At 39.3% G+C, this 25,196-nt stretch overlaps 1 protein-coding gene across 5 annotated transcripts in view; it reads left to right on the plus strand.

Moving 5' to 3' along the window:
• The window catches only part of PLCB4 (phospholipase C beta 4), a 382,360-nt gene that overhangs the window by 232,272 nt on the left and 124,892 nt on the right, over nucleotides 1–25,196 (plus strand). For 4 of the 5 annotated variants that reach the window (XM_036322572.1, XM_036322576.1, XM_036322574.1 and 1 more), the window contains one exon: nucleotides 10,161–10,259. In XM_036322572.1, the coding sequence (XP_036178465.1) occupies nucleotides 10,176–10,259 (84 nt within the window). In that variant the 5' untranslated portion in view covers nucleotides 10,161–10,175. Of the gene's footprint in view, nucleotides 1–10,160; nucleotides 10,260–25,196 lie in introns of those variants that run through there. The other variant, XM_036322577.1, reaches the window with a different exon arrangement.

Here is a 25,196-nt window from a genome sequence, read left to right on the forward strand (position 1 = left end):
ATGTCCAAGAGAGAAGAGACAGTTCTTTGTATAATCTATTTATGAGCTCCACTGAAAACAGTACACACTTAATACGTCCCATTGCCATTTTGTTTTCTATTTCCCCAGACCTTACCAGAATCCTTATTGTGGGAGTGAGAAAACTCTTCCAAACCTTATTGTGTAGGGCTAATGCCTACTACTCAGGGAGAATTGTTTCTGTTTATGGTAAACTGTATGCATTCCCCATATAGTCTGTTAGTTCTGGTCTTGACAACAGTGGCAAATTCTTCTACTTTTGCTAGAAAGAAAAAATCCATTCCTTTGTATATAAGTATTCCAGGTTTGCCTAATTGTCTTATTTCCTGGGACTTTTGTATTTCTCAGGGCTGTTGAAGTTAACTGTTTATCTTACATACTCAGTAGTAATAAATACCTTCTGCTGTTTGGTGTGTCCCCTATGTCAGTGCAAACAAGTTCTTTATTTGAGAGGTATAAAAGAAATAAGTTGCCTTTACTTTGCAGAATTTTATAATAAGAAAAAATAACTTACTAAAAAAAAGGTTTGTTGTTACATGAAGCCAGAGAAAAGCCCAGTTAAATTACATATTTCTCCAGGTTTCTACCACACACACTATATATTTTCATATTCTAAACACTGATTTACCTTGCATTCGATCACACACAAATTTCTTTTTAGCAGTCTGTCATTCACTACTATAAAAGTCATTAATGTGCAAATGTATTTTCTATTTATGAAAGATCAAACGACTATTAATCCAGGGACTTACTGAACTTTTAGAAATAAGAAAGATACCTCAAAAGGCCTCATGGAGAGGAAGACAGGCCCCTGCTGCTCTCAACCTCTGTCCACCAGTGTGGCTCCTTAAACCTGGGTCTCTGCGAGGCATTGTCAGGCCAGAAAACCCCAATCACAGACAACTATTTTTTTTTAGCCTCACCTGAGGATATGTTTATTGATTTTAGAGAGGAGAGAGAGAGAGAGAGAGAGAGAGAGAGAGAGAGAGAGAGAGAGAGAGAGAGAGAGATGGGTTGCCTCCTATAAAAGCGTTGTCCAAGGATCAAACTTACAACCTAGGTATATGACTGGGAATCAAACCCATGGCCTTTTGGTATGAGGGAGGATGTTCAACAAACTGAGCCACCTAGCCAGGGCCATCAACAACTACTTTTAATACAATGTCAGCCATTTGATGTGTTCAAGAGGATGTTGGAGAGCTGGCATATACATTGAGGTGCCATTCCCAAGGCAATTGCTGAAGACAAACAACCAACATCTGAACAATCTTTTCAAATAAATCAGTTCTTTTCTTGGGAAACTGCATACCTCATCAGATTCTAATAAAGTCAATTCACATTAATAATTTCACTCATCTATTTTGTAATTTTGTACTTTTAAGTTACATTTGCCTCCTAATTATGATGACTGTTGAGATGGAGAGAGACAAAGATGAGATGTTTGCTGTTTTCATGTTATTCCTATTCAGTTTGTGTTTTTTAAAAATGCCAGGAAATTATTTTAAATCAGGAGGTGCTGCATTGATAAATAAATATACTTATTGAACATTTAGGATACATTTAATAGATTTGTCATGGCAAAGGCCTTAGGTTATTTTTTTGGGTTTTTTTTTTGTGTGTTTTTTGTAATTCAGAACTCATAAAAAACTAACTCCTGCACCACCTAAATCTGTTTATTCCCCAAATATAAGTATAGGAGAGGTTTCAGAGTTAATACCAAAGTTCCAGGCAGTGTTATGAAGTAACTCCTTCCTAAGAATCAGTGTGTGTGAAGGCTCCCGATGTACAGTCAAGATTTTAAATCTTGAAAGGAAAAGGGGAACGGTTTACAGCTTTATTAGTCTCTTCCTGCTGCATATCCTTGCCAGGAATTGTAGTGGAAAATATGGACATTATTTAAAAATTGATTTATGCGAAGAAAAATAAAATAAGATTTTTAATGTCATCTCTTTACTTTAGAGAAATTTTTCTTGAATATAAAAATTAAAATCACTATGAATCTTTTAAAATACAGAAAGTATTAAAGAAAATAAAAATCACCTAAAATTCTGTTGGTGAGATATAATTGACTATTGCTTATATTTTGGTATATGTTTTGCTAGCCTTTCCCCCCTGTTAAAAAATGTGTGTATATGTGTGCATGCATGTGTGTATAAGAAATGTGTATATAACAGAAAAATTTGGATCATTCTTGCATATAATTTTTTACTTGCTTACTAATATGTTCAGAGCATTTGCTTCACAAGAGTTGTGAATATTTTTAGAAACACTTCTAAGGTTGCTGTTCAGCAAATAACTATTCATTGAAAGCATTATTTTTAACGGGCACAGAATATTTAAATACTATAGCATATTTAACCAATTGCTTAGTGATGCTCATATTAGGACAATATTTTTTCTACTATAAATAGCATAACAGTAAGTATCTTTGTACTACATAGATTGTCTATGCATTTATTTAGGTTAAATCCTACCAGTAGAAATAACTAGATCAAAAGTGTGAACATTTCAAGGCTATGGGAATGTATTGCAAAATTATTTTCTACCAAAGTATACAAGAATGCCCTTGCCCCACCCTCAGTAGCATTGCCTATTATCATTTTCTCCATCTTGAACCTTTTATATATTTTTTGAAAAGGTTATTTAATAGCTTGATGAAAATTGAGGTATTTTTAGCAAATGGGAAAAACTGTCATTAATGGTGCAATAGATCAGTGTCAAATTAGATTTTTGCTTGAAGTAAAGCCATTTATTTAAAAGCCCTGGATGATCTGATCTAGCTGTCCATCTGTTTTTAGAAATATAAGGATATCTTATTTAAAGATTGAAGAGCAAGACATTGAAATCTGCTTGATAGAGTCAACTAATTGACTTTTCGTCAGTGGAAATTTTTATCTCAACGCTGTTCTGAAAAACAACCTTGGCTGTTCTCATCGTGGGGTCATACGAGGTCCTGGGTTATTTGGTTTAACGGGATTTGTATGGTTGGATAGGGAAGGGATTAATTCTTTATGCAACTGTTTTTGTCATGAGGTTGAAAGTAAAAGATAAAAGATACTCTTAAGAAAATGTATACATCTATCACTTGAATGTTATATGTTATCAAGTGGAAGCAAATGCTTTTGTAAACAAACTCATTTCTTCACAAATAGAAACAGAAAGTGGAGAATGCCTTTGTTGGCTTGAGGAAGCTGCGAAGTTTATTTAAAGTTTGTATTCATTGCTGAGGGACAAAACTGTTAGAAGACATCTGGATCCTGGGGAATGATATACTGTAGAAATATCTTTACTCTTCAGAGGGGCTTTGGAGTAGGACAGGAATTATCAGAATTCATTTCTAGATGACATTCTATCCTGTACCTAAAGAAAATTAGGTAACACGCTGTCTTTCTTGGATTCAATTGAAAAAAATGTATGTTGGATGCCCATCCCTTCAGTGCTGTGCCTGCACCTTTTCAGATTGATCTTGTAACTTGCTGGGCCTTTTAGGAAGATGCCCAGCTTCAATAGGCCCAATGTCTTCATTTCCCTGGCCAGCTATAAAAAAAAAAATGCCACAGAGTAGTAGCTGAAAACAACAGAAACGTATTTGCTCCCAGTTCTAGAGACCAAAACTCTGATATCAAGGTGTCTGCAGGGCCATGCTCCCTCCAGGCTGGATGGAAGAATCCAGTCTTGGCCTCTTCCAGCTTCTGGTGGCCGCATCACTCCAATTTTTCCTTAGTGGTCACATTGCCTATTCCACTTCTGTCTGTGTCAAATCACCCTCTGTCTCCCTTTTTAAAGGACACATGGGATTGCATTTAGGGCCCACAAGGATGATCCAAGATAACCTCCGCATCTCAAAACTCTTTTTTTAAATTTTCTTTATTGATTAAGGTATTACATATGTGTCCTTATCCCCCCATCTACCCCCCACCCCCGCTCATGCCCTCACCCCCCTGGTGTCTGTGTCCATTGGTTATGCTTATATGCATGAATACAAGTCCTTTGGTGGATCTCTCCCTCTTACTCCCATCCACCCCTGCCTTCCCCCTGAGGTTTGACCGTCTGATCAATACTTCTCTGTCTCTAGATCTGTTTTTGTTCATCAGTTTATGTCGTTCATTATATTCCATAAATGAGTGAGATCATGTGATATTTATCTTTCTCCAACTGACTTATTTCGCTTAGCATAATGCTCTCCAGGTCCATCCATGCTGTTGCAAATGGTAGAAGTTCCTTTTTACAGCAGCCTAGTATTCCATTGTATAAATGTACCACAGTATTTTAATCGACTCATCTGCTGATGCGCACTTAGGCTGTTTCCAAATCTTAGCTATTGTAAATTGTGCTGCTATGAACATAGGGGTGCATATATCCTTTCTGATTGGTGTTTCTAGCTTCTTGGGATATATTCCTAGACGTGAGTCAAATAGGAGTTCCATTTTTAGTTTTTTGAGGAAACACGATACTGTTCTCCACAGTGCCTGCACCAGCCTGCATTCCCACTAGCAGTGTACGAGCGTTCCTTTTTCTCTGCATCCCCACCAGCACTTGTCATTTGTTGATTTGTTGATGATAGCCATTAATCACATCTCCAAATTTCTTTTTTGCCATATTAGGTAATACTCAGAGATCCGGATATGGGTATCTTTAGGGGGCCATCATTCAATCTATCTTACTCAGGATCTTAAATACACCTGACTTCATGGACTTCCCTCTGTCAGTTCTCTACCAAAACATGAGACATATGTCCAGAAACACAACATTCTTGGCCAAAGATTGATCCAGCTGGCCTAGGAAGGCAGAGTTGACTCCATAATTGAACCAGCATATCTGGGATAGGTGGTGTGGTAAATCTTAGAGACTACCCAGAGGATTTAAAGGTGCATGGCACAGTAGGCCAACAGACAGAGAGCTGTTCTTCCTTGGGTCATGTCAGCTGAATGGATGCAAGGAAGGCCTTTTTTACAGATGATGTGCGTATTTGGTTCCCAACAGCCTACCTGAGCTCCCTTGTTGTCCTCCTCCTAACTCCTTCAGTTTCTTGTCATCTTCTTTAGAAGGAGGGTTTTGCCAATGCTGTAAAACAAGACCTCCTAGACCCCCACCTCCTGTGTGATCCCCTCCTTGCCAAGCTCCACAGTCCAGGGATTTTCCTTTGTAGCCAGTGCCATAGCTAATCCGTTCCAGTTGCATAAGAATTTAAAAACAATAAGACTATTGAAAAGTGCACTGGCCTGCTTCCAGTAGCTGTTTGAGGTGTTTGCTCTGTACAGGGCAACTAGTTACACATCCCTTCTTTGTGTAAATCCTCCTTTACTTCCCGTGTTCCTGAAGAAGGAGGGCCCTTTCTTGTGGTCTGTATATGGGGAGGTGGTGTTCTTGGTGGAGGAGGCAATTGAACCTTGAAGTATCTTGCAAGTGAGGCCTTAGAAGGCAAGCCAGAGAATTTGGGAAGAGGAACCTTTGGCATGGCCCAGTAATAGCGCTTTTGTATTAGTTAGCTGTGGGTGGGGCTTTGAGATAATTGCAAAATAATGTATTTATAGAGTGACCAGTTCCCTCCTTTATGCCTTTTAAAAGAAGTAACTGTCCCTTTAACTTTCTCTGGAATCTGTTGGTCTACAACATGTACCTTCATTTGTTACCATTTAAAAATCAATTACCTGGCTCAAACTACTGCTAAACACAATTGACTGGGTCAGCCTTTTCTAGTCTGTTCAGTCATAGTTGTACCATCTATATCAAATAACCCAACTGCTGCCCCTGAGGACAGGTCGTAAGAAGTATTTCAGAGACACTTCAAGGAACAGCTCCCATTTTGTAGCTGGAAAAAATGCAGGATACTCCAATGTCATTTTGCAAAAATGCCTCATACCTGTTCAGAGCCCCAGAAGCTCTGAGAAGGTAAGCCATAAAAAGAGCACCTGCCTCCAGTGCAGGTGCCTTTAGAGATTAAGGTCAAAAATATCTCCTTTTCCCATTAGCCCCCACCAAATCCTTCACATAATGAGACCATTATAATGAAATTGGTACCCAAGGTAGAGATGATTATATTAGTACTAAGGATAGTAGTGAAGTCTGAGAAACATCACCCCCTGAGGATTGATGTGTTCTTTTGCTGAAAGGATCCTGGGGAACCCAGAGTTAAACCAGTGAAAGATGATGCAAGTTGATATAAGCTTTTTCTTCATTTTCATTTTTGACCTGACCTTTTTTTTTATATCAGAAGTGTCTTGTTGCTTGCTATTCCCCTTAACATAAAACCAAACAGCAATATTGAAAGGCACAGCTGGCAGGAGTGAGAACACACAAAGGTCTGCAGAAGAGAGGTGTTTCGCCCACCCTTCTCCACGGTCTGGTCAACCAGGGAGACCGCTGCCTTGTTTCTATCATCTGTCTTTTTTCATCTGTTCACACTTGGACGCCTGCAGTTGGTTAATTCTGAACAACACATCCATGACAGCCAGGGAGAGTCTTGCAATTCTGTTTTTATCTGTAGATCTGTTTTATGGCATAGAAGTCATGAATGCACATCATTGCACTAATAGCTTGCTTCTAAGTTGCCTTAGATGGAGAGAGAGAGAGAGAGAGAGAGAGAGAGAGAGAGAGAGAGAGAGAGAAAGAGAGAGAGAGAGATTCATTCTTAGACAAACACTGAGAAATGAAATGGAAGGACACAAAGAAAAACAAACTGAGAGGAACAGAGGGACAGAAAGATAGGAAGAGAGACCCAGTTATAGTCATTATGGGAGAGAGAAAGACATGGATCAATCTCACATGATGGGATGGACTGGGGAAAAGCACCTGCCCCTTCTCCCACTCTCTGCATTCTGGTCCATCTTCTTGGCTGTACCTGGAAGGCTTCGGTGCTGATTAATGGAGGGCTGCTTACCATCTTAGCTGGCCTGGTTAGAATGTCTTTTATGCTTTCACCAGTGTTTAGCCTGATTAGTAATGAGTAATGGAGAAATTCCTTCTCAAACAGCAATAGTGGCTGTTGTGAGAAAGCTACCATTAAACATGACCTAATATATTCTTCATCTGCTTTACATTGTTTGCATACACCTATCTGTATGACTTCAACTGTTTTTTTCTTTTTTTATTTTTTTTTTATTTTTATTTTTTTTTTTAATATATTTTATTGCTTTTTTACAGAAAGGAAGGGAGAGAGATAGAGAGTTAGAAACATCGATGAGAGAGAAACATCGATCAGCTGCCTCCTGCACATCTCCCACTGGGGATGTGCCCGCAACCCAGGTACATGCCCTTGACCGGAATCGAACCTGAGACCTTTCAGTCCGCAGGCCGACGCTCTATCCACTGAGCCAAACCGGTTTCGGCTCTTTTTTTAAATTTTCATTTTTTTTTATTTACATGAGCACATATAATGCAAGAATATATTCCCATAATAAAAATGTTCAACACAGAAGATAACAGTAAATATACCTTGATTTTCAGCCCCAATCTTTAATTCCTCCCCAAAATTAAGCAGGTCATAAATTGGGAAGGTTCTTTCCAAACTTTTAAATAATTTACTTATATGTATATACCTGGAGAAATATAAACATTTGTCTTGTGTGTTTGTGTTTACATAAATGGTATTAAACTGTTCATAGCATTCTATAGCTATGTTTTTAAGTAAATGGTATCACACTGTTCATGTTTCATATCATTCTGTGGCTTCCTGTTCTCACTTAATGGTATGTGTTAGAGACCTTTCACATTCAAGTGTACCGTACCTTGTAGTGTGTGCCAGGATATGCATACAGTAGATTTTTCTCCTTAAGCTCTTTAGGAAGTGAATCACATCGATTTGTTTTCAGTGTTGAAACATTTCACATTATTCTTTTGACAACTCTCTGGAATAGATTTGTTCATGTTTTCGCTAGAATTTTCTTCTCTGTAAGTGATAATGAACTCTAGGGTTGGTGCGTTTCTTATGAACCCCCTTAGGGTGTCATTGTTGGGATTTGGTAATGGGGCTTGTGGAATGAGGGGGGTACTAGCTTTACTTGTTTTTATGTCCTGGAAAAAGTGTAGGTACACAGGATTTATCTTTTCCTTGAAGATTTGATAAAACTTGCCTGTAAAATGTATGGGCCTAATATTTTATTATTTTTTTCAATTGATTCCTAGGTCTGTGGTCTGTTTAAGTATTCTTCTCATTTTCTGAGCCATTTTTTTTTTCTTTAAATTTTGTAAACCTTCCACATTATTTAGGTTTTCAAATATTTTGATTCAAGTTATGCATAGTATTCTCATACTGTTTTCATCTTTTCCTCTTTGTAACTCCATCCCACATTTCACTGTGAATATTGTATGTATGCTTCCTTATTATCATCCTTCTGCCCCCATCTCTCTCTATCTCACTTTCTCCCAATACTTGCCAATTTTTTAAATATAAAAATAATTCTGAAAACAATTCATTTATACTGATCATTCTTTTACTATGTTTTGGTTGTATGCTACATATCTAGGTTTTGATATACACTGTTTCTACATAGTTTATAATTGTTGCTTTGACTAGTCTGCTGAATTTAAGAGTTATTTAGAAGTATCTGTGTAAGATTATGTTTTTTTTTCTATATGTACAGATTTTATGCACTTACTGTCATTAATTTATAAGTTTGCCTAGTTTGGGTCAATAAGTATGGTGATTGTAATTTCTGCCTTTTCAAAAATACTGACATTTCCTTTATGACCTAATCATGATTGGATTTGGGGATTGTTATATGTGTATGGGGTAGCTGGGGAAAGAATAGATAGAGATAGAAATAGAGATATAAAAATATATGGTTGTTAAACCTTCTGTTTCCGTTTTCCATTCCTCTACGTTTTTCAGCCATGCCTCCTGTTTCTTTTTGTGTTACATTTCTTGAGAATTCCTTGACTCACCTTCATGTGAGTTCTCTTTATAATTCATATTTTTAATATTCTTTATAATTATTTTAAAAGTTTTACATTAAAAAATATTTAAATTTAAAAAATTCTTTATAACTCTACTAAAAGTTTGAACTCAACCATCTTTTACTAAATTCCTAAAAGTTGTAGTTAATTATGTTTTGGGAACAGAATGTACTCTCTCCTCCCTTGGAGGGTATCAGCCATACTTAAGCCAAAGCTGTTTGTCCTGTTAACTCTGTTTCCTTGGGTAAGTTCCCATACTAACTGTGTTTGGCGTGTATGTCCTATGTCTTTGGCATTGCTTAAGTGTTTGACGCTTCTTGGTGGGTGCTCACCTTTACATTTAAAATGTCCTGCTTTTAGCTATTGAATGTACACCACAGTACATGGTGCTCAGAAAGGTGGATAAAATGAACACCCCGCTTTTCTAGGTGCAGGCAGCCACCCTGAACCATGCCTGGGCTCTCTTTCAAAGTCATCTCAATCTTTTATAGACAGCAGACTTTCTGTTGGTTCCTGAGTGGCCCAAGTGAGGAAGAAGTGAGGGAGGCTTCACCAAGGGCAGTAAAAAATTCCAACCATTCCCACCTGATTCTGTGCTCCATCATCCTGTGGACTCCTCCTGCCCATGCAGGCACCTTCAGGGTCTAGTGTAAGCTTTGCAGCAGCCCTAAACCTACATATAGGTTCAGGGGTGTGGTTCCTTTGTCTTATCTGGTGCCATCTGATAATGTGACCTTATTATTTTATATGATCTGAAGAGAGAGGGGAAGCTTCCCAAATGATTACCTCTGGTATTTCTCCCCCTTTTTTAAAATGTATTTTTATTGATTTCAGAGAGGAAGAGAGAGGGAGAGAGAGAGAAACATCAATGATGAGAGGGAATCATCAATCATGCTGCCTCCTGTGTGCCTCCCCCTGGGGATCGAGCCAGAAACCTGGACATGTGCCCTGACTGGGAATCGAACCGTGACCTCCTGATTCATAGTTCTACGCTCAACCGCTGAGCCATGCTGGCCAGGCACCTCTGGTATTTCTTAATGATATTATTTATCCAGGTTTAGAGACAAAGAGAAGAGAAATAGAGTCAGATGTAGGGAAGAAGAAAGAACAAAGACAATTTATGGGCTTATTCCACATGTATGAAGGAAAGCTTTGCAAACACACAAATATAAAGCGATTAACCTTTGATCTTCACTTGTTTTTCAATTTGTATACTAATGAGATATTCTTTTTTTTTTTATTTTTAGGTCTTGAATATAATCATGGCCAAACCTTATGAATTTAACTGGCAGAAGGAAGTTCCTTCCTTTATGCAAGAAGGAGCAATTTTTGACAGATATGAAGAGGTAAAGAGGGTTTATTAATCTTTCCTCTCAAAACATTCTTATAATTATTTCATTTTAATTACAGTATTAAGTAAATAGTCTCTGACAAAGTAAGAGCATCTTTGAGATTTATAAGTTGGAATAGTTGGAAAGAGGCAAGTTATGAAATATAATAATGATAATGATACTGTATTTATTGAGCACTTGCCATGTGCCAGGTGTGATGATAATGATCCTATAAATTACTGAGATCTCACTGTGTGCCAGACAGCCTTCTAAAACATTGTATGTATATTGTTTAATTCCTCACAACAACCTTATAAGGTTGTTGCTATTATTATCTTCAATTTACAGATGGCTTTCATGTAGTAACAGTCTTTGCATAGTGAAGTGCTTTTGGCAGGCTTTCCACATAAAACGTTCTATTTGTTATAAATGTAATAGTGATTGGACTTTGTGCTCGTCATTTGTTCTGCTGGTTTCATTTACGTAGAACAGTTGGACCGAAGCTTTGTATACCTCTGCTTCTGCCACTTACTGTTCCTGCAAGGTGGCGAGTGGCTGCAAGCTTTTTATGGAGCAGGGCCTTGGGACCACCCATCTGTTCAGAAGGTTGAGGAGGTAGTTGAAGCCTCATTGGCCTTATAAATGCCTTGTTTTTCTTAGATTGTACTTGAATCTGAGGTGAATTGGAGAAGGGCATGTGGTGAAACTGTGTTGCCTTTAAGGTCAAGTGAAATGGAAAACGTCTGAAGACTTTATTTATAGTCAGAGTTGGTTCCTTTCAAAATCAATTGTGAGTTAGGTGGTGGCCCTCCCAGAGGTTCAGATTGTCAGGCCTTTGCTTAAAGTCTGTGGGCTGATGTGACTCAGTACTTATTGACTTGGTTTTTCCAAAATGTGTTTCATAATACTCTCTATATTTATACCATAGTTTCTTTGTAAGTAAACAAAATTGAGAAAGGCAAAGGATGGGCTATTCCTTGTATTGAATTAAAATGTTGAGCGACAGCTCTTTGTATAACTGAAACTTTACTGTTTCTCAGAAAGGACAGCTAATTACATTCTTCTACTAGTATAGGAAGAAACAGAAAGTAGCATTACACCACGTGGATATAACCATTGTTAATTCTTTGGAATTTTTCCTTTACTCTCCCCCCCTCCCCCTTTTCATAGTTGTGATTATAGAATAACCTTTTGAAAATATCTATAATGAAACTCTATTGTAGGATAAAGGAAACTGGTCAGAATGAAATATAAGGCTTTCCATACAGCTTCATTTCCTACCAATTTCTTACACACACTCTCTGCTTTAGCCATAAAAATACACTTATAGCCAAAACCGGTTTGGCTCAGTGGATAGAGCGTCGGCCTGCGGACTGAAAGGTCCCGGGTTCGATTCCAGTCAAGGGCATGTACTTGGGTTGCAGGCACATCCCCAGTAGGAGATGTGCAAGAGGCAGCTGATCGATGTTTCTCTCTCATCGATGTTTCTAACTCTTTATCTCTCTCCCTTCCTCTCTGTAAAAAATCAATAAAATATATTTGTAAAAAAATACACTTATAATTCTCCCAATAAACTATTCTATTACATGTTTTATATTTGCTCCTCTCTCTTTCTGAAATAAACTTGTTCCTTTTTGTTTTACTAATGAACTCCTACTTATCCTTCAGAACCCAGACGAGAATTCTCCATCTCTTTAATATCTTCCTTGACACATTCAATCAGAATGGTAACTCCTTTGTGCTACTACTAACCTCCCCTTGCACATGTAGTACTGCATTCGTGTTTAATGATTTTGTCTCTCCTACCATATTCTGATTTTCTTGAAGTCAAGGTTCATGTTTTAGTTATCTCTCTCCAGGGACTAGCAGAATGCCTACAGCTGCTAAATTCACTGTAGATGTCTACTATTCAAAGGGATTTTAGATACAATTGATTCCAACTCAATCTGATTTATTTGTTCATTTTTTTTGATAATTGAAATGGTGAGAGGATTTGGTAATCCTTGAGACTGGGTGGGGATCTGCACCTCAACAGAGTCAAAATATTAAGGTAAACCATCTGACACTTTTATTTTTGAAGTAAAAAATTATTAGTATCAACTAGTGTTCAATTCTAATACAAAGTCAGCTTATCGCAGTTGACTGCTTTTATCCACTTTACACAACCTGGCAAAGAGGGCCAAGGACTAGCTTAGATGCATCTGTAAATCTTTCTCCCAGTTAAGCCAGGTGTGCATTGGGGACCAGTGTCACCAAGATGATGTCCATTGCCCTTCATTATGAGCTGGTGAGAGACATCTCTCCCTGAATCTGCTAGAGTGTCTCCAAAGATTTGTGGTTTCTAAGGCAGTTTCCTAGGCTCTGGAAAACTATAGGATAACTAAAAAATACTATGTGACTTCCAGTTACTCAGTGCAGGTCATTTTAGAGTGATACAATCACCGCTTGAGTATCTCTACTGCTATCAGATAAGCAGAAACATATTAGAGGAAAATGTGCTCTTTTGGTAAAGCAAAATGTGATTTGATGAACTGGAAGTTTGTCATCATGGAATCTTTTTTTTTTTATTTCTTGTGATGATTTTCTTTGATTATTAATTCTTCACAACTCGCTCACATTTGGAAAATGCTGATTACTTGCTCTTCAAAAGGCATTTGCTTTTTTTCCAGGTTCCTCTGAAAATGAGGTAAAGCTAGGAGCAAAAAAATCATGAATAAGCATTAAATACATCTAGCTAAGCTTTCAACTTTCTTAAGTGCTATTTTACTAGGATTTTAAACAAAAAATGTAAACTTCATAAAGTAAATATGTCTCTTTATAACAACACTGGAGGTCCAGTGCACGAAATTTGTACACTCAGGGGTCAGTGGGGTTCCCTCAGCCTGACCTGCACCCTTTCGCAGTCTAGGAGCCCTCGGGGGATGTCCGACTGACAGCTTAAGCTGGCAGTCAGACATCCTTAGCGCTGCCGCAGAGGTGGGAGAGGCTGGCTCAGGGCTTCTGGCTGAACAGCACTCCCCCTGGGGGAGCGCACTGACCACCAGGGGGCAGCTCCTACATTGAGTGTATGCCCTCTGGTGGTCAGAGCGAATCATAGCAACTGGTCGTTCCACTATTTAGTAAATTTGCATATTAGCTTTTTATTATATAGAATATGAAACCAGAAAGCCAAATAGTATTTCAAGTGGACTACAGCCATTTATTTTTTTATTTCCAAGTCCTATAAGATTCAGTTTTTTGGAGCCATGGCCATTAAAATATTCAAGGCATCAAATATAAGCAGAGAAGGTTTGTTTTTACAAGTTTTATATGAATAGCAGTGAGAAATGACAGCTGACAGCAAATGGGAGGAACAAGAATTAGGGAAAACAAAACCTCAGCTTCTTAAAGTGTCATAGCAAAAGGACCACTTATGTGAAGGGACATAAGTGGGTTCAGCATCATATGACAATTCTCACGATGGCCTGAAGGATCAGATAAATATGAAATGATGTTCCACTGATTAGTTTAAAGAGGGCAGAGAGGTGGGTGAGCGCTCACTAGGTCAGAAAAAAATACTAGCCATGGTTTTAAAATTATATATTATCTAGTCAATAAATGAATAAATGTGATCAGTGCAACTGTATTTAAGCATTATTTTATTATTTCTGCATTACTGGGGTATTTTTTTTGAAGTAGCCCAAAATTTCAGAAACTGCAGAATCTAGCCTGCATTATAGCCTCTAACTGTATTCCCATGCCACTTCTAAATTTTTTTTTAATCTCACATTGCTTGACTTAGAAGTTACTTAAATGCAAATACATTTTGTTTCTAAGCGATGCCTGTTATAAAATCTTTTAAATAGAGGTTTTTCTATTGCAGAGAACAGAAACAGCAGTGCTTTCTAAAGCACATGCAACCCAAATGTCTCTAACTCAACTGGTCTCCTGACTTTCCTTTTATATCCATAGCAAAGGGCTGAAGACCCCCGCTCCTGGCTACTCAGGGCCTTCCCAGTCCTTCCCGGAATTCCTGGGTGTTTACAATCTTGGTGATTAGGCATATCCTCAGTGCCTTTTTACCTCTGTGTACCAAGTTCTAGTTTGTTTCTCTTCCTAAACCCATTATATCATCGTGTCCCAGGAACAAGGACATTGGGTGGTAGCAACACACACCAGGACATGTTCAGATGAAATGTCTGAGATTATGCTGAATAAATTTCATTAGTCAGCCTTGCCAAAGTGTGTCTTATTTTCTGTCGTCTTTTGCCCCACTCCCCCAGCAAGAGGTATGTTCTTGTTTCTTTTCTTTTTTAATCTCTCTCCCAGAGTCCTTTTCCAATTTACCATTTTCATCTTTCCCATATGCCTCTTTTCATATATTAAAAACAAAACAACTCTCCCTTTCAATCCAAAGACAAAAGATGGAAAATTCTAGTCCCTTGTCATCCTGAGCAGTTTGGCTCCTTTTTTACCTCAAATTCTCCCATCTAGATTCCAGAGACCTCCTTCCCTTTTGTATAACTTTGAAGGGCAAAATTTAAAAGAACTGTATCTTTAAGAATGCTGCTGTCCTAGAGAACAGTGATCACTGTAAGAACTTAGTGATGGATGTGGTCTGTATTTGTGCTGCCCGTTACCAGTGTGGCTGTTCAGCACTTGAAATGTGGCTAGTGGGACTGAGGCATTGAGTTCTTCATTTTGTTTAATTTCAGTTGACACTTACCTGTGGCTGGTGGCTATCTAATTGGACAGCACAGTTCTAGACAATAAGCTCAAGCTACTGTACAACCAGATTTGTAAATACTATCCTTCCCCCTCCCCCCAAAGAAACAGTTTTCAGTTCACTTAGTTGAACTGAAATTTCAACTACAATTCCATCAGTCATTTCTTAGTGGCAGCTGGACCAGAGATTTTTATGTTTTATAGATGATTCACCTGGGCCATCACTGCCCCCACCATCCCCACATCATAGATCCCAGCTTGGGCCACCCCTTTTTCTCACCCATGGGACTTTAATGCATTTGAGCAAGCTGCCCAGATGGAGTACCTTTTTCTGGTAGAGACTTGACTTTTAGCTCCTCCCACCCACCACCCCCTCTCCAACATGGACATAAATGGGCCAGTCGGTGCATACAACTGCCACCAGAAAAACAGCAACAGTTATGGCAGTTGTAAAAGCCAGGATTAAAGTGCAGGATCAGTACACACCTAAAGCCAGGCTAGTGGACAGGCCGAATTTCCAAGGTGGTTTTGAAATCTCAGAGCAGTTTGGCTTCACGTGGTAAAGCTCCAAAAGGCCCCAGCAGCCTACACACCCCGGCTGCTCATCAGTGAAGCAAGGAATTCTCAAACATAATCTGCAAAAGACGAAAAACACAACCCTCAGAGAAAGTATTTTGACTTAAAGATGTATTTAACTCTGCATTGAGGACAGCAGCATGATGATCGAGTTAGTTCTAAGCGCGTTGGAGGAAAAGAGTTTGAATATAGTCAGGAAAGGAGAGCAAACAAGTATTATCAACTGGATCCCAAACTGGTCACTGCTCTAAGGGGCCAGTAAGTTGTAACCTCTGGGGTTATCTCTTCTACCAGATACAAATCCCATGCATCACTATAGAACAAAAAACGCTGCAGCTTACCTACCTGACTTCAAAGAAGCTGGGCCAAACAATGGTAAATAGTAAGCCAAATAGGTGTATTATCATAGGAAGAAGTCATTCTTGAGCTGGTCTCTAGATAGTACTCTTGTATGACATTGAAAGAATATACAGCCAGCTGCCTGTCTTGTTCCCAAGTTTTGGGTAACTTAAACTGAATTGTATTGACAGGGTCAGGATATTGGGCTCAAAGAGTAGAAAGTGGAGTTGTAGCACATTACTTGCATTTACAGAGAAGGATACTTACATAGTCATCATAATGGTAATAATCATGATAATAATGTTTGTCTTTCAACTTCTAGAATCAACCTAAAAGTTGGCAAAGCATTTAATTATTGTTGTCAAAAGAGAATGAAGAAGTTATTAATTTTGTGTAAAGTAAGGGTGCAGACAGATGTTGGACAATATGAGGGCTTAGAGACTGGAGGAAAAAGCAGAGGGTTGATTTTCTCAGTGGGAGGTAATGTTGATACAGTTGATGGTGCATGAAATAGGCTTTTGTTTATTATTCAGACAGAAAAATTGCCAATTGCAAAACCAACTAGGGAATGCCAGAGAAGAAGTACATTGACGGATGCCCTATGTGCATCCTCTTCCTGAAAGAATGGTGTTTATCGTCATGTTTTCTGTAGTAATGAACAAATATTTTGCATGTAATAGAAATCACCGGAGATTGCCCAGCTAGTGTGGCTCACTTGGTTGAGCATTATCTAATACACCAAGAGGTTGCTGGTTTGATTCCTGGTCAGGGCACATGCTTGGGTTTCGGGTTTGATCCCCAGTAGGAACTGTGCAGGAGGCAGCCAATTGATGTTTCTCATTTATGTTTCTCTCTCTCCCTCTCGCTTCCCCTCTCTTTCCTAAAAAAAAAAAAAAAAAAAAAAATCAATAAAAACATATTTTACAAAAAGAAATCATGTAAGATTTAGTTAAAAATGAGCAAAAAGGGAGTTGAAAAACATACTAAATTATCCAAAAGGATGAACAAATGGATGCATGTTCCTCCTCTCTCAGTCCTCCTCTCCCAGGGCCACTGTTGGCATCCTGGTTGAAGTGGGCATTGTGTGTGGGCGCCTGATAAGAACAGAAGTCTGAGTAGGCAGATGCCTCATCATATAAAGCAGCAGTTCTCAAAGTGTGCTCCCCAAGCCAGCATCACTTGGAACTTTATTAGAAATGCAAATTCTTAGAGATGGATCAGTAGCTCTTCAGATGGGCCAGCAATATGTTGAATAAGTCCTTCGAAGAACTACTGTGCACATTCAAGTGCGAGAATCAGTAGTGTAGAACCAGAAAAAGGAGTTTGGATCTTTCTTTCTGATTTTTATGGGAAGTGACTTCCCAACCGGGACTAACACGATCTAATTTACATCTGGAGGCAGTTGTGTTGGTAGCTGTGTGGAGAACCGTTTCTGGGGGTGTGGGCCAAGTGCATGCGGGAGATGTGAGAGTGTGGTTGGAGACACCAGGAAGTTAGAGAAGGTCAGCTGGAGTCATATTCCTTCCTCTTACTGGCTCTAGCTCCATAGACAACTTTCTTAACATCTCAGTGCTATAAAAGAGCAGATGTTAAAGTGGGTGGGTATGAGAGTATTTTTTCACCTAAGGATTATATGATTTCTCATTCATTTGCCTTCAGTTACCTTTCTTATCATCATAGCCATGTGACTCTTCCTCACACAATATGAAAAGCTGTGACTAGGCACCTGGGTACTTAATCAGTTGGTCTGAATGCTGAAACAATCCAAAGTTGCAAGAGGTAGCATCAACCAGGGTTTAGCAAAAACACTCAGGCCAGCCTTTAAAACGACAGTACTGACAATGTTATCAATACTCTCAAACCCCGAAAGCCTAGAGTTCATTGTCATCCAAGAATCAGGCAGTTAAGGAATGGTCTGTATCATTTGGAAAGTTCCAGAAAGTAAGTTGATTTGAAACTAAAAGACTTTGTTTGCAGCCTTGACCCTGACATTTGCAAATTATGACCTTGAGCTAGTCCTTCCACCCGTCTGAGAGAGCATCCTTCTCCCCTCAAATGCGGACAGTATGTCTGTGCCAGAGGCTCCCAGGAGGAGTGTATGAGGCACCCAGTGAGAATACCTCTTCAGAGCAAATATTTCATCACAGTTGAGACCATGTCTGTTCTGCAAAATGTTCAGCCAATATCTCATCACTGTTGAAAACCTATTATCAGTCAACTCTTAGCACTAATAATCATAATCCTAAAGTTTCTGCCAGTAAAAGGCTTTTAATTTCTCCCCCTTTTCATCCCATGCCTTAACTCAGAGTGAGGGGCAGATTAATAGATGTCCAGGATAACCTGGGTTCTTGCTACAGAGCTTCCTAGAGCACATTTGCTCCTTTACTCCTTAGAAGAGTGATTTCAAATCAGAGAGTTTACTGACCTGCCCTCCATCACCATCAGCCTCTCTGAGGGTGAGTAGAAGAAGAGACTCTGCCCTTGATGCAAAGAAAGCTGTGCCTTGATTGGAGAAGTGGAAACGTGTTAGATGATACATGCACCACAGGGTGCTAAGTAGAGCAGATTCATCTTGGAGCTGACTTCAGCCTTCTGCAAGGCTGTAAAACTCCTGGAAAGGGAATTCATGGACGGCCTCATGTCTCAGAAGTTTCTGCTTTACTCACACAAGGGAAGCTCTGAAAAAGCTTCTTTCTGTATCTGTTGATTCTCAGTTGCCTTTAGCTTCGAATAATTCATATGCCAAAGTGGCATATTTTGGGTGGTATGGTCTAATCCCCTTCAGTGGTTCAAGACAGAAACCATTTATGTGGGTCAGTAATATGGGTTGGACTCAGCGGGGCTCAGGTGTTTGCTGGGCTGACTGGAGGCTGAGTTAGGATAGCCTTAGCAGGATGGTCTCATCTCCACCCCAACTTGTCTGTCATCCTCCTGCAAGCAGGCTGGGTTTATTCTCTTCGGTAAGCCCAAGCTACTGCTGCATTCTGTAGGCCAAAGCAAGTCACAAAGCCAGCCAGGCTCAAGGAGTAGGGGTATGTACTCCACTTCTTGGTGGGAGGAGCTGCAACGTCACAATGCAAGGGTTGTAGGTACAGAAGGGATAGAGGATTGTGGCCCTCTTTGCAATAAATCACAGTTGTCTAAGGCTCTTTTTATGTCATTGATCATCTCATGTTGAAAAGGCTTAGAACAGGAGTCAACATACTTTTTTGTAAAAGACAAATCTTTGTGAGCTACATAGTCTCTTTCTCATATACTCAACTTTATCTTTGTAGCACAAAAGCAGCCACAAAATATAGACAATCCATAAATGAATGAAGGGGCTGTATTCTAGTAAAAATTTCAAAAACAGGTGCCAATTTGATTTGACCTACAGGCCATAGTTTGCACACATCTACCTTAAAAGACAAATAATGTTACACAAAAATGAATAACAAATTAGTTTTGATGGTGATGATGATACTTTCAGATTCAAGTAATTACTTCTAGCTAATCACTTTCTCTTACAAATGTATGATTGTATTTTTAGTTTAGTCATCCTCCCTTTTTCCCCTTTCTTTAAAATTGTATCAGCTTTTGCTGCATAAGCCATCACTCTTGTCTTTCTTTTCTTTTCTAAGATGCTCCACTTCAGTGTGTCTCTGCTTATCTTCTCATTTTGATGTTTTTGCCCTCTGTGAAGTTTCTTTGAGTTTGTTTTCCTCATTTCTTCACAAGGGTAGAAGATAACTATATTCCTTGGAGGAATAGAAGCATTTCACCCATGAAATAGTGTCTGGGTCAGTCTTATGGAAAACTCTAATACTTGAGACAGATGCTATTCAAGGGCATAGGAAGGACTGCTTATTCATGGCGAGACGTGAGATGCATCCACTAGGCCATTAGAGAAGGAAATCCGGGGTGGCTTTAGGTTCCGAAGAAGCTTGAGGGAACAAAACAATACAACACAAAGCAGAAATAAGGTGTGTATATAATGAGTCAATAAATCAAATTAAAATATAAGGAACTAGCTAAGGAGCAATGTAAGTCTCTGAAATATTACTGTGCTATGCTAAAGAACTGAGTTAGAATTCAACGGCTAACATGACAGTGCTGGTTCCCTATGGCTTCTTTTCAACCTGAAGAGTAAATAGGAAAATGCTCAACATTAATTCCTTCAAGCCATGTCTGTGGCTGTGGGTGCACAGGAGCACAGTGGTTAGGGCATCCTTTTACTTAGGGTTGCTGGAGTGCAGCCTGGCCGATCTCAGGCTCATGGTGAAGGGGCCCAAAGGACATCCTGGCTTCATCTGTCTATGCATTTTCTTTGGGAATGTACTCTGCTGATGCATGCAGTCTAGCCAGTAAATTAATAGAATTCATTCAAGTGTGAACAAATGAGCAGTCCAATGCCATATGCAGCATATTTTAAAGTGAATCACTTTTGCAGTCCCTTCTGGAGTAATAAAATTGCATTTCTTTAACCTCAACTTCATGGGAGTGAATTCCCTGTTCCTAAAAATTATGAGGAAATATTTTTTGTTGTTACTGGTTTGGGTTGTTTTTAGAGAGGGTGCTTTGTAGTGCTTACAATAGAAATATCTGCCACTATGAGCACGACTAGGTGCTGTGCAAATGGTTACTGTGCAAATGCCATACAAATATTGTTTCTTCAAAGCCTCATATGAATCAAGACTTAAAATGGTTGAATCCATGGCTGGTCACAGGCTAAGCAGAAAGATTCCTACTAGCCAGCCTGCAGTGGTTCTCAGTGTGGTCCCGACCAGCAGCATCAGCAGCACTTGAGACCTTGTTAGACATGCACAGTTCTCAGGCCCTGCCCCAGCCCCACTGAAGGGAAACTCTGGCGGTGGGCTCCAACAGTCCCTGTGTTTAGGGCCTCTGTGTGATTCTGATGATACAGCTTGAGAACCATTAGGCATAGAGCAAGGTGAGGAGTTCTAGGCTTCCTGAGAAGGAAAAATAACTAAATCTATTTCAAGTTTTTAAATCTCCCGCAAACAGGCAATACAGATAACAGGGGGAAAGAACTGATCAATAAGAGACTTTTCTTTTTCCAGAGGAGTCAAACATACTAGATTTTAAAGAGATCTTTACTTAGTCTTAATGTGCCAGGCACAGTGCTAAGCACTTAACATCAATAATCCCTTTAAATCCTCAGGTGATTGCAAGGATTAAATGAGATAATTTCCACATTATACAGATGAGGAAAGAGAAGTTTAAATCAGTTAAGGAATTGCCAACTCTCCAAGATAATAGTAATCAGTGGAGCCAGGCTCCAGAACTGATGTAGTGATAAAGAGAACATACGTGATGAATAACAGCTATTATGTGATTATGACTCAGAATGGCTACCATGTCCAAAGGATGGCGTTCAGGTCACAGGACCCAAGAATATGGTACCTTGGCATATTGCATATTATAAGCTGAAGGTGACTAAGAAAACAGCAAAAGCAGGAAGGTCATGCTGACCTTCCCCCTGTCCTTCTTCCCTGAAACAGGTCATAAAACCCTCATTTGAGAGATGCCCTCCCATACCTAGAGGGAAAAGCATCCTTCGCTCTGAAGACAAAAGCACCCATGAAGAATCTGAACAAATAGTTCTTGCAAAGTCTCCCTTAGTTTGCCGCACTTACCTCATACTCCTTGCCCTGTCATATTTCTTCACTGTCCACTCTTCGTCAAATGTCACATAAAATACTCAGGTCTGTTTCTTTAGTCTTTCTTTCTTTAGGAGGGCTTCCATGTTAAGAAAAACTTTAAATAAGTTTGTTTTGTTTTGTCTTTTGCTAATCTGTGTTTGTCAGTTTAATTTTTAGACCCAATCAGGGACCCTAAGAGGTTCAAGGAAAAAGTCTCCTCCCCTACACAAAGAAACATTTTTTTAAAAAAATATATAGGATGTGGGAAATATACCTATATATAATTTTAATATTTTTTTCTAGAGTTTAGTAATGGAAGCAAGAGCTGTTTAAAGACCTGGTTAGGTCTTTTAGTCACTCACTTACTTTATCTGTCTTAGATCATAATTATTATGCTATTACATTCAGGTGTTCTTAATTTGATTGTCTTGGTGAAATGACGATGGAAAAAAATTATTTTTCACCTATTTTTCCATAAGTATCCATAAGCAAATAAGTGTCCCTAAGAACACTAAGACCTCTACTTTTTGATGAATAAAAATCAGCCTTTAAGGATAGAAACATATTAACCAGTACTTTTTTAGTCTCTATTTTTAAAAGAATAAGTAAAATGTACTATGTGAAAGGAACATAATATTCTTTCAGTCAATGGAAAAATATATAAAATATTCTCAGCAGGGAAGCCTGTTTTTTAATGCTTAATATTGATTCTGATAAATTAATAAGAAGCACATGGTTTTTGAACCGCTTGCTCTGAACACCATAAATAGTAAGAAATTGCTCTGAAATGGTGCCTTGTCCAAAACATGGAATGAGGTGCATGGCCTGAGCCAGTATCGTTGCCAAGGTATCGAGGATGACATACTCTTTCTACTAGAGCATTGTCCTAAGGACTGTCTTGCTGGCATCTCCACTGCTCTTCTGCTGTGGGTTTTCTTCTCTCAAGTACCTAAAAGGGTGAGTGGTCCTCTAAACTTTGGGAGGTATAAAAAGGAGCCTCATTTTTGCTCACCAAAGTCAAGTTGCCGGGATATTATTTACAAATAAAGAAAGGGGTTTTGTGCTAAGTGGTATTTAGAGTAAAATCTATTCCAGAGAGCTCTTTCTGGAAGAGTTTGAAATACACATAGTTGGTTAAGGGCACGGATTTGGGGTTAAGCCAAAATTGGTTTAGTTTTGTCTTTGCTACTCAAGAGATGGAATCATGAACCAGTCTTAAATGAAACACAAGGCAAAACCTTCTTGTCTGAAAAATTGGAGTGATAATACCTACCTTGCAGGGCCATTGTGAGGGATAAGTGAGGTGGATTTTTTTTTTTCTGGATTAAACTTTCAGTGGCTTCCTATCTCTTTTCTAGTCCCCCTTCCCCCCCCTCGCCCCCCTTACAAGTCCCTACATGACCTTTCACTTCACTTTCCTATTAGTGTTCCCTGAAAATACCAGACACACTCCACCTCAGAGCCTTTGCACTTGCAGTTCCTCCCTGGACTGCTTTTCCCCATATATCCTCAGTTCTCATGGTTCAGTGCCTCACCTCATCCGGTTCTGCTCAAAGTCACTTCATCCAAGAGGCCTTCATGATCATCTCACTTAAAAAAATCTGTGTGTACACATATCCACCCACATATTCTCCTTACCTTTTTAGATGTTCATATTCACATTGATCAATTTATGATGTATTACTTGTTTTCTGTTCCTTGTCAAAATCCCTTTCTAGAATATAAGACATGAGAGTCAAGACTTTGTTTTTATTTACTGCTATATCCCTAGCAAGATATTCATTTATCTCTCAATAGGTACAGTGATCTAGCAAATCCTTAGTTATATATCTTGGACTCAAATTTATTGTTATTTAAATGGTCCCTAATCTCTAAGGAATTTTAAGGGTACTGAGGAACTGGACCTGGAGGTCCTTTTTGGCGACCTGGAGAAGGGTTAGCAGCCATGGAGGTGTGGCACTTAAATCTTCGAAGAGAAACCTGCCACTAGAGTATGGTTAGTGGACTGCCTCCAGCCACAGCTTCTTCAGAACCCAGCAAATGAGTACCATGGCAGAGCTATTGGAGCTGATCCTTCCTTGCGCCATTTGAGGCTCCTCTGGTGAACAGGCCTTGCTCTGGGGCACCCATCTCCACCTGGTAGAGATGTACTGCAGCCTGAGACCCTTCCTACCCGATCCTGTTTCCTCCCTGCTCTCCTTTCACAGGTTTTAGTCCTGCCTGATGCTTTGAAGGCTCTCCTTCCTCCTCCTGCTTCCTCTCCCCTTTCTCTTTCACAGGCATAGCCCCTGATGAATCTCTTGCACTTCCAAGTCTGTCTCAATGTCTGTTCTTTGATGACGCAACTGATGCAGCATCCCTCTCTAATCCACCTCCCCCACCACTCCATCCCAGCCCCTTGTAGGATGGTCACATGCTAGGTCTTTGGGACTGCAATTTTCTGAGGCCAACCCTGCACTCACTGCAAAATTTTCTAGAAGGAAGCAGTCGTTCTTGAGGGAATGTCCCAGTCATTGCTCTACTTCGTTTAGACACAATAAAAAGGGCTAGAGCCAGAATTGGCCCTAAGAGCCAGTGGGAATGGTATATCTTTGAGGCCTAAATGTAAGCTATATAAGAAGACAAAGTAGGAAGGGAATGACATATCACACAGCTAGTGTGAAGAAAAGCATTTTTAAATGCTGAATTATTTAAGTGGAAATGCATATATCCAAGGAAAAGTCCATGGAAGTCATTGTGATTCCTTTCTTTTTAGCAACTCTATTCAACATGGTCTGTCATCTCCATGTAGCAATAGCTTAAAACATTCTTTTCTTGACCTGCCTCTTCAATTACTGTATGTCTTCTGTGTCACCATATGTCTAATCACATGCTCAGTGAAATTTAATATTCTGGAATGAATTGTGCTTCTATTAGAAGTGCTTTACTGACAAGAAGGACTTACCAGCTTTGCCATGTTTCAAGCACACTTGCAAAGCACATCTCCTGTTGTCCTTAGAATTTGGAGGGGAAGGGATGTTAAAGAAAATGTTATTTATGACACTTGTTTAAAAATGGTAAGGCTGGATCCAGGAGACTGCTATAGTGGGGTTTTGCAGAAGGGGAGAGAGGTTGAGCTCAACTCGGAATACAACCAGGAAAGGGGACTTATAGCTAAGGAGTGATGGGGGCCAATGGATGGAAAATTACTAAGAGGAAACATCAAGGTTAAGGGGAGATTTTGGCTAAACCAGCCTCACAGTTTTTTGCTGAAGGCAGATTAAATCCCACCTGGGAGATGGTGAAGGTTGAAGAACCCGATCAGATATCAGGGGTGATCAGATATTGAGGATGGGGGATTCTGGCTAAACCAACTTTGCAGGATTCTTGCTATCATTTGGCATTGATTGCAAAGACAGACACTGAACCCCAAAAGTTGAGGTCTAATTGGGAAGAATATTTGGAAAAGCCTGATTCAAGTTTGCTCAAGCAGAGAATTGTTGGGGTGGTATGGGGAAGGAAAGGGGAAGGAGGTGACATCTATTTTTAATATTTGTTACAAAGACATTTCTTTTTCTCCCTGGCTCTGAGTACGCTAGTCTTCTTTAATTTTTCCTTATTTTAGTTGCTAAAGCAACTCTTTTCACTAACATGAGTTTTCCTGTCCAAGAAAGTTACTTTGAGTGACCACAAACTCCTAATGGCATGTTTT

This window comes from Myotis myotis, unplaced genomic scaffold (assembly GCF_014108235.1).
Source record: "Myotis myotis isolate mMyoMyo1 unplaced genomic scaffold, mMyoMyo1.p scaffold_m19_p_9, whole genome shotgun sequence".
NCBI lineage: Eukaryota > Metazoa > Chordata > Mammalia > Chiroptera > Vespertilionidae > Myotis > Myotis myotis.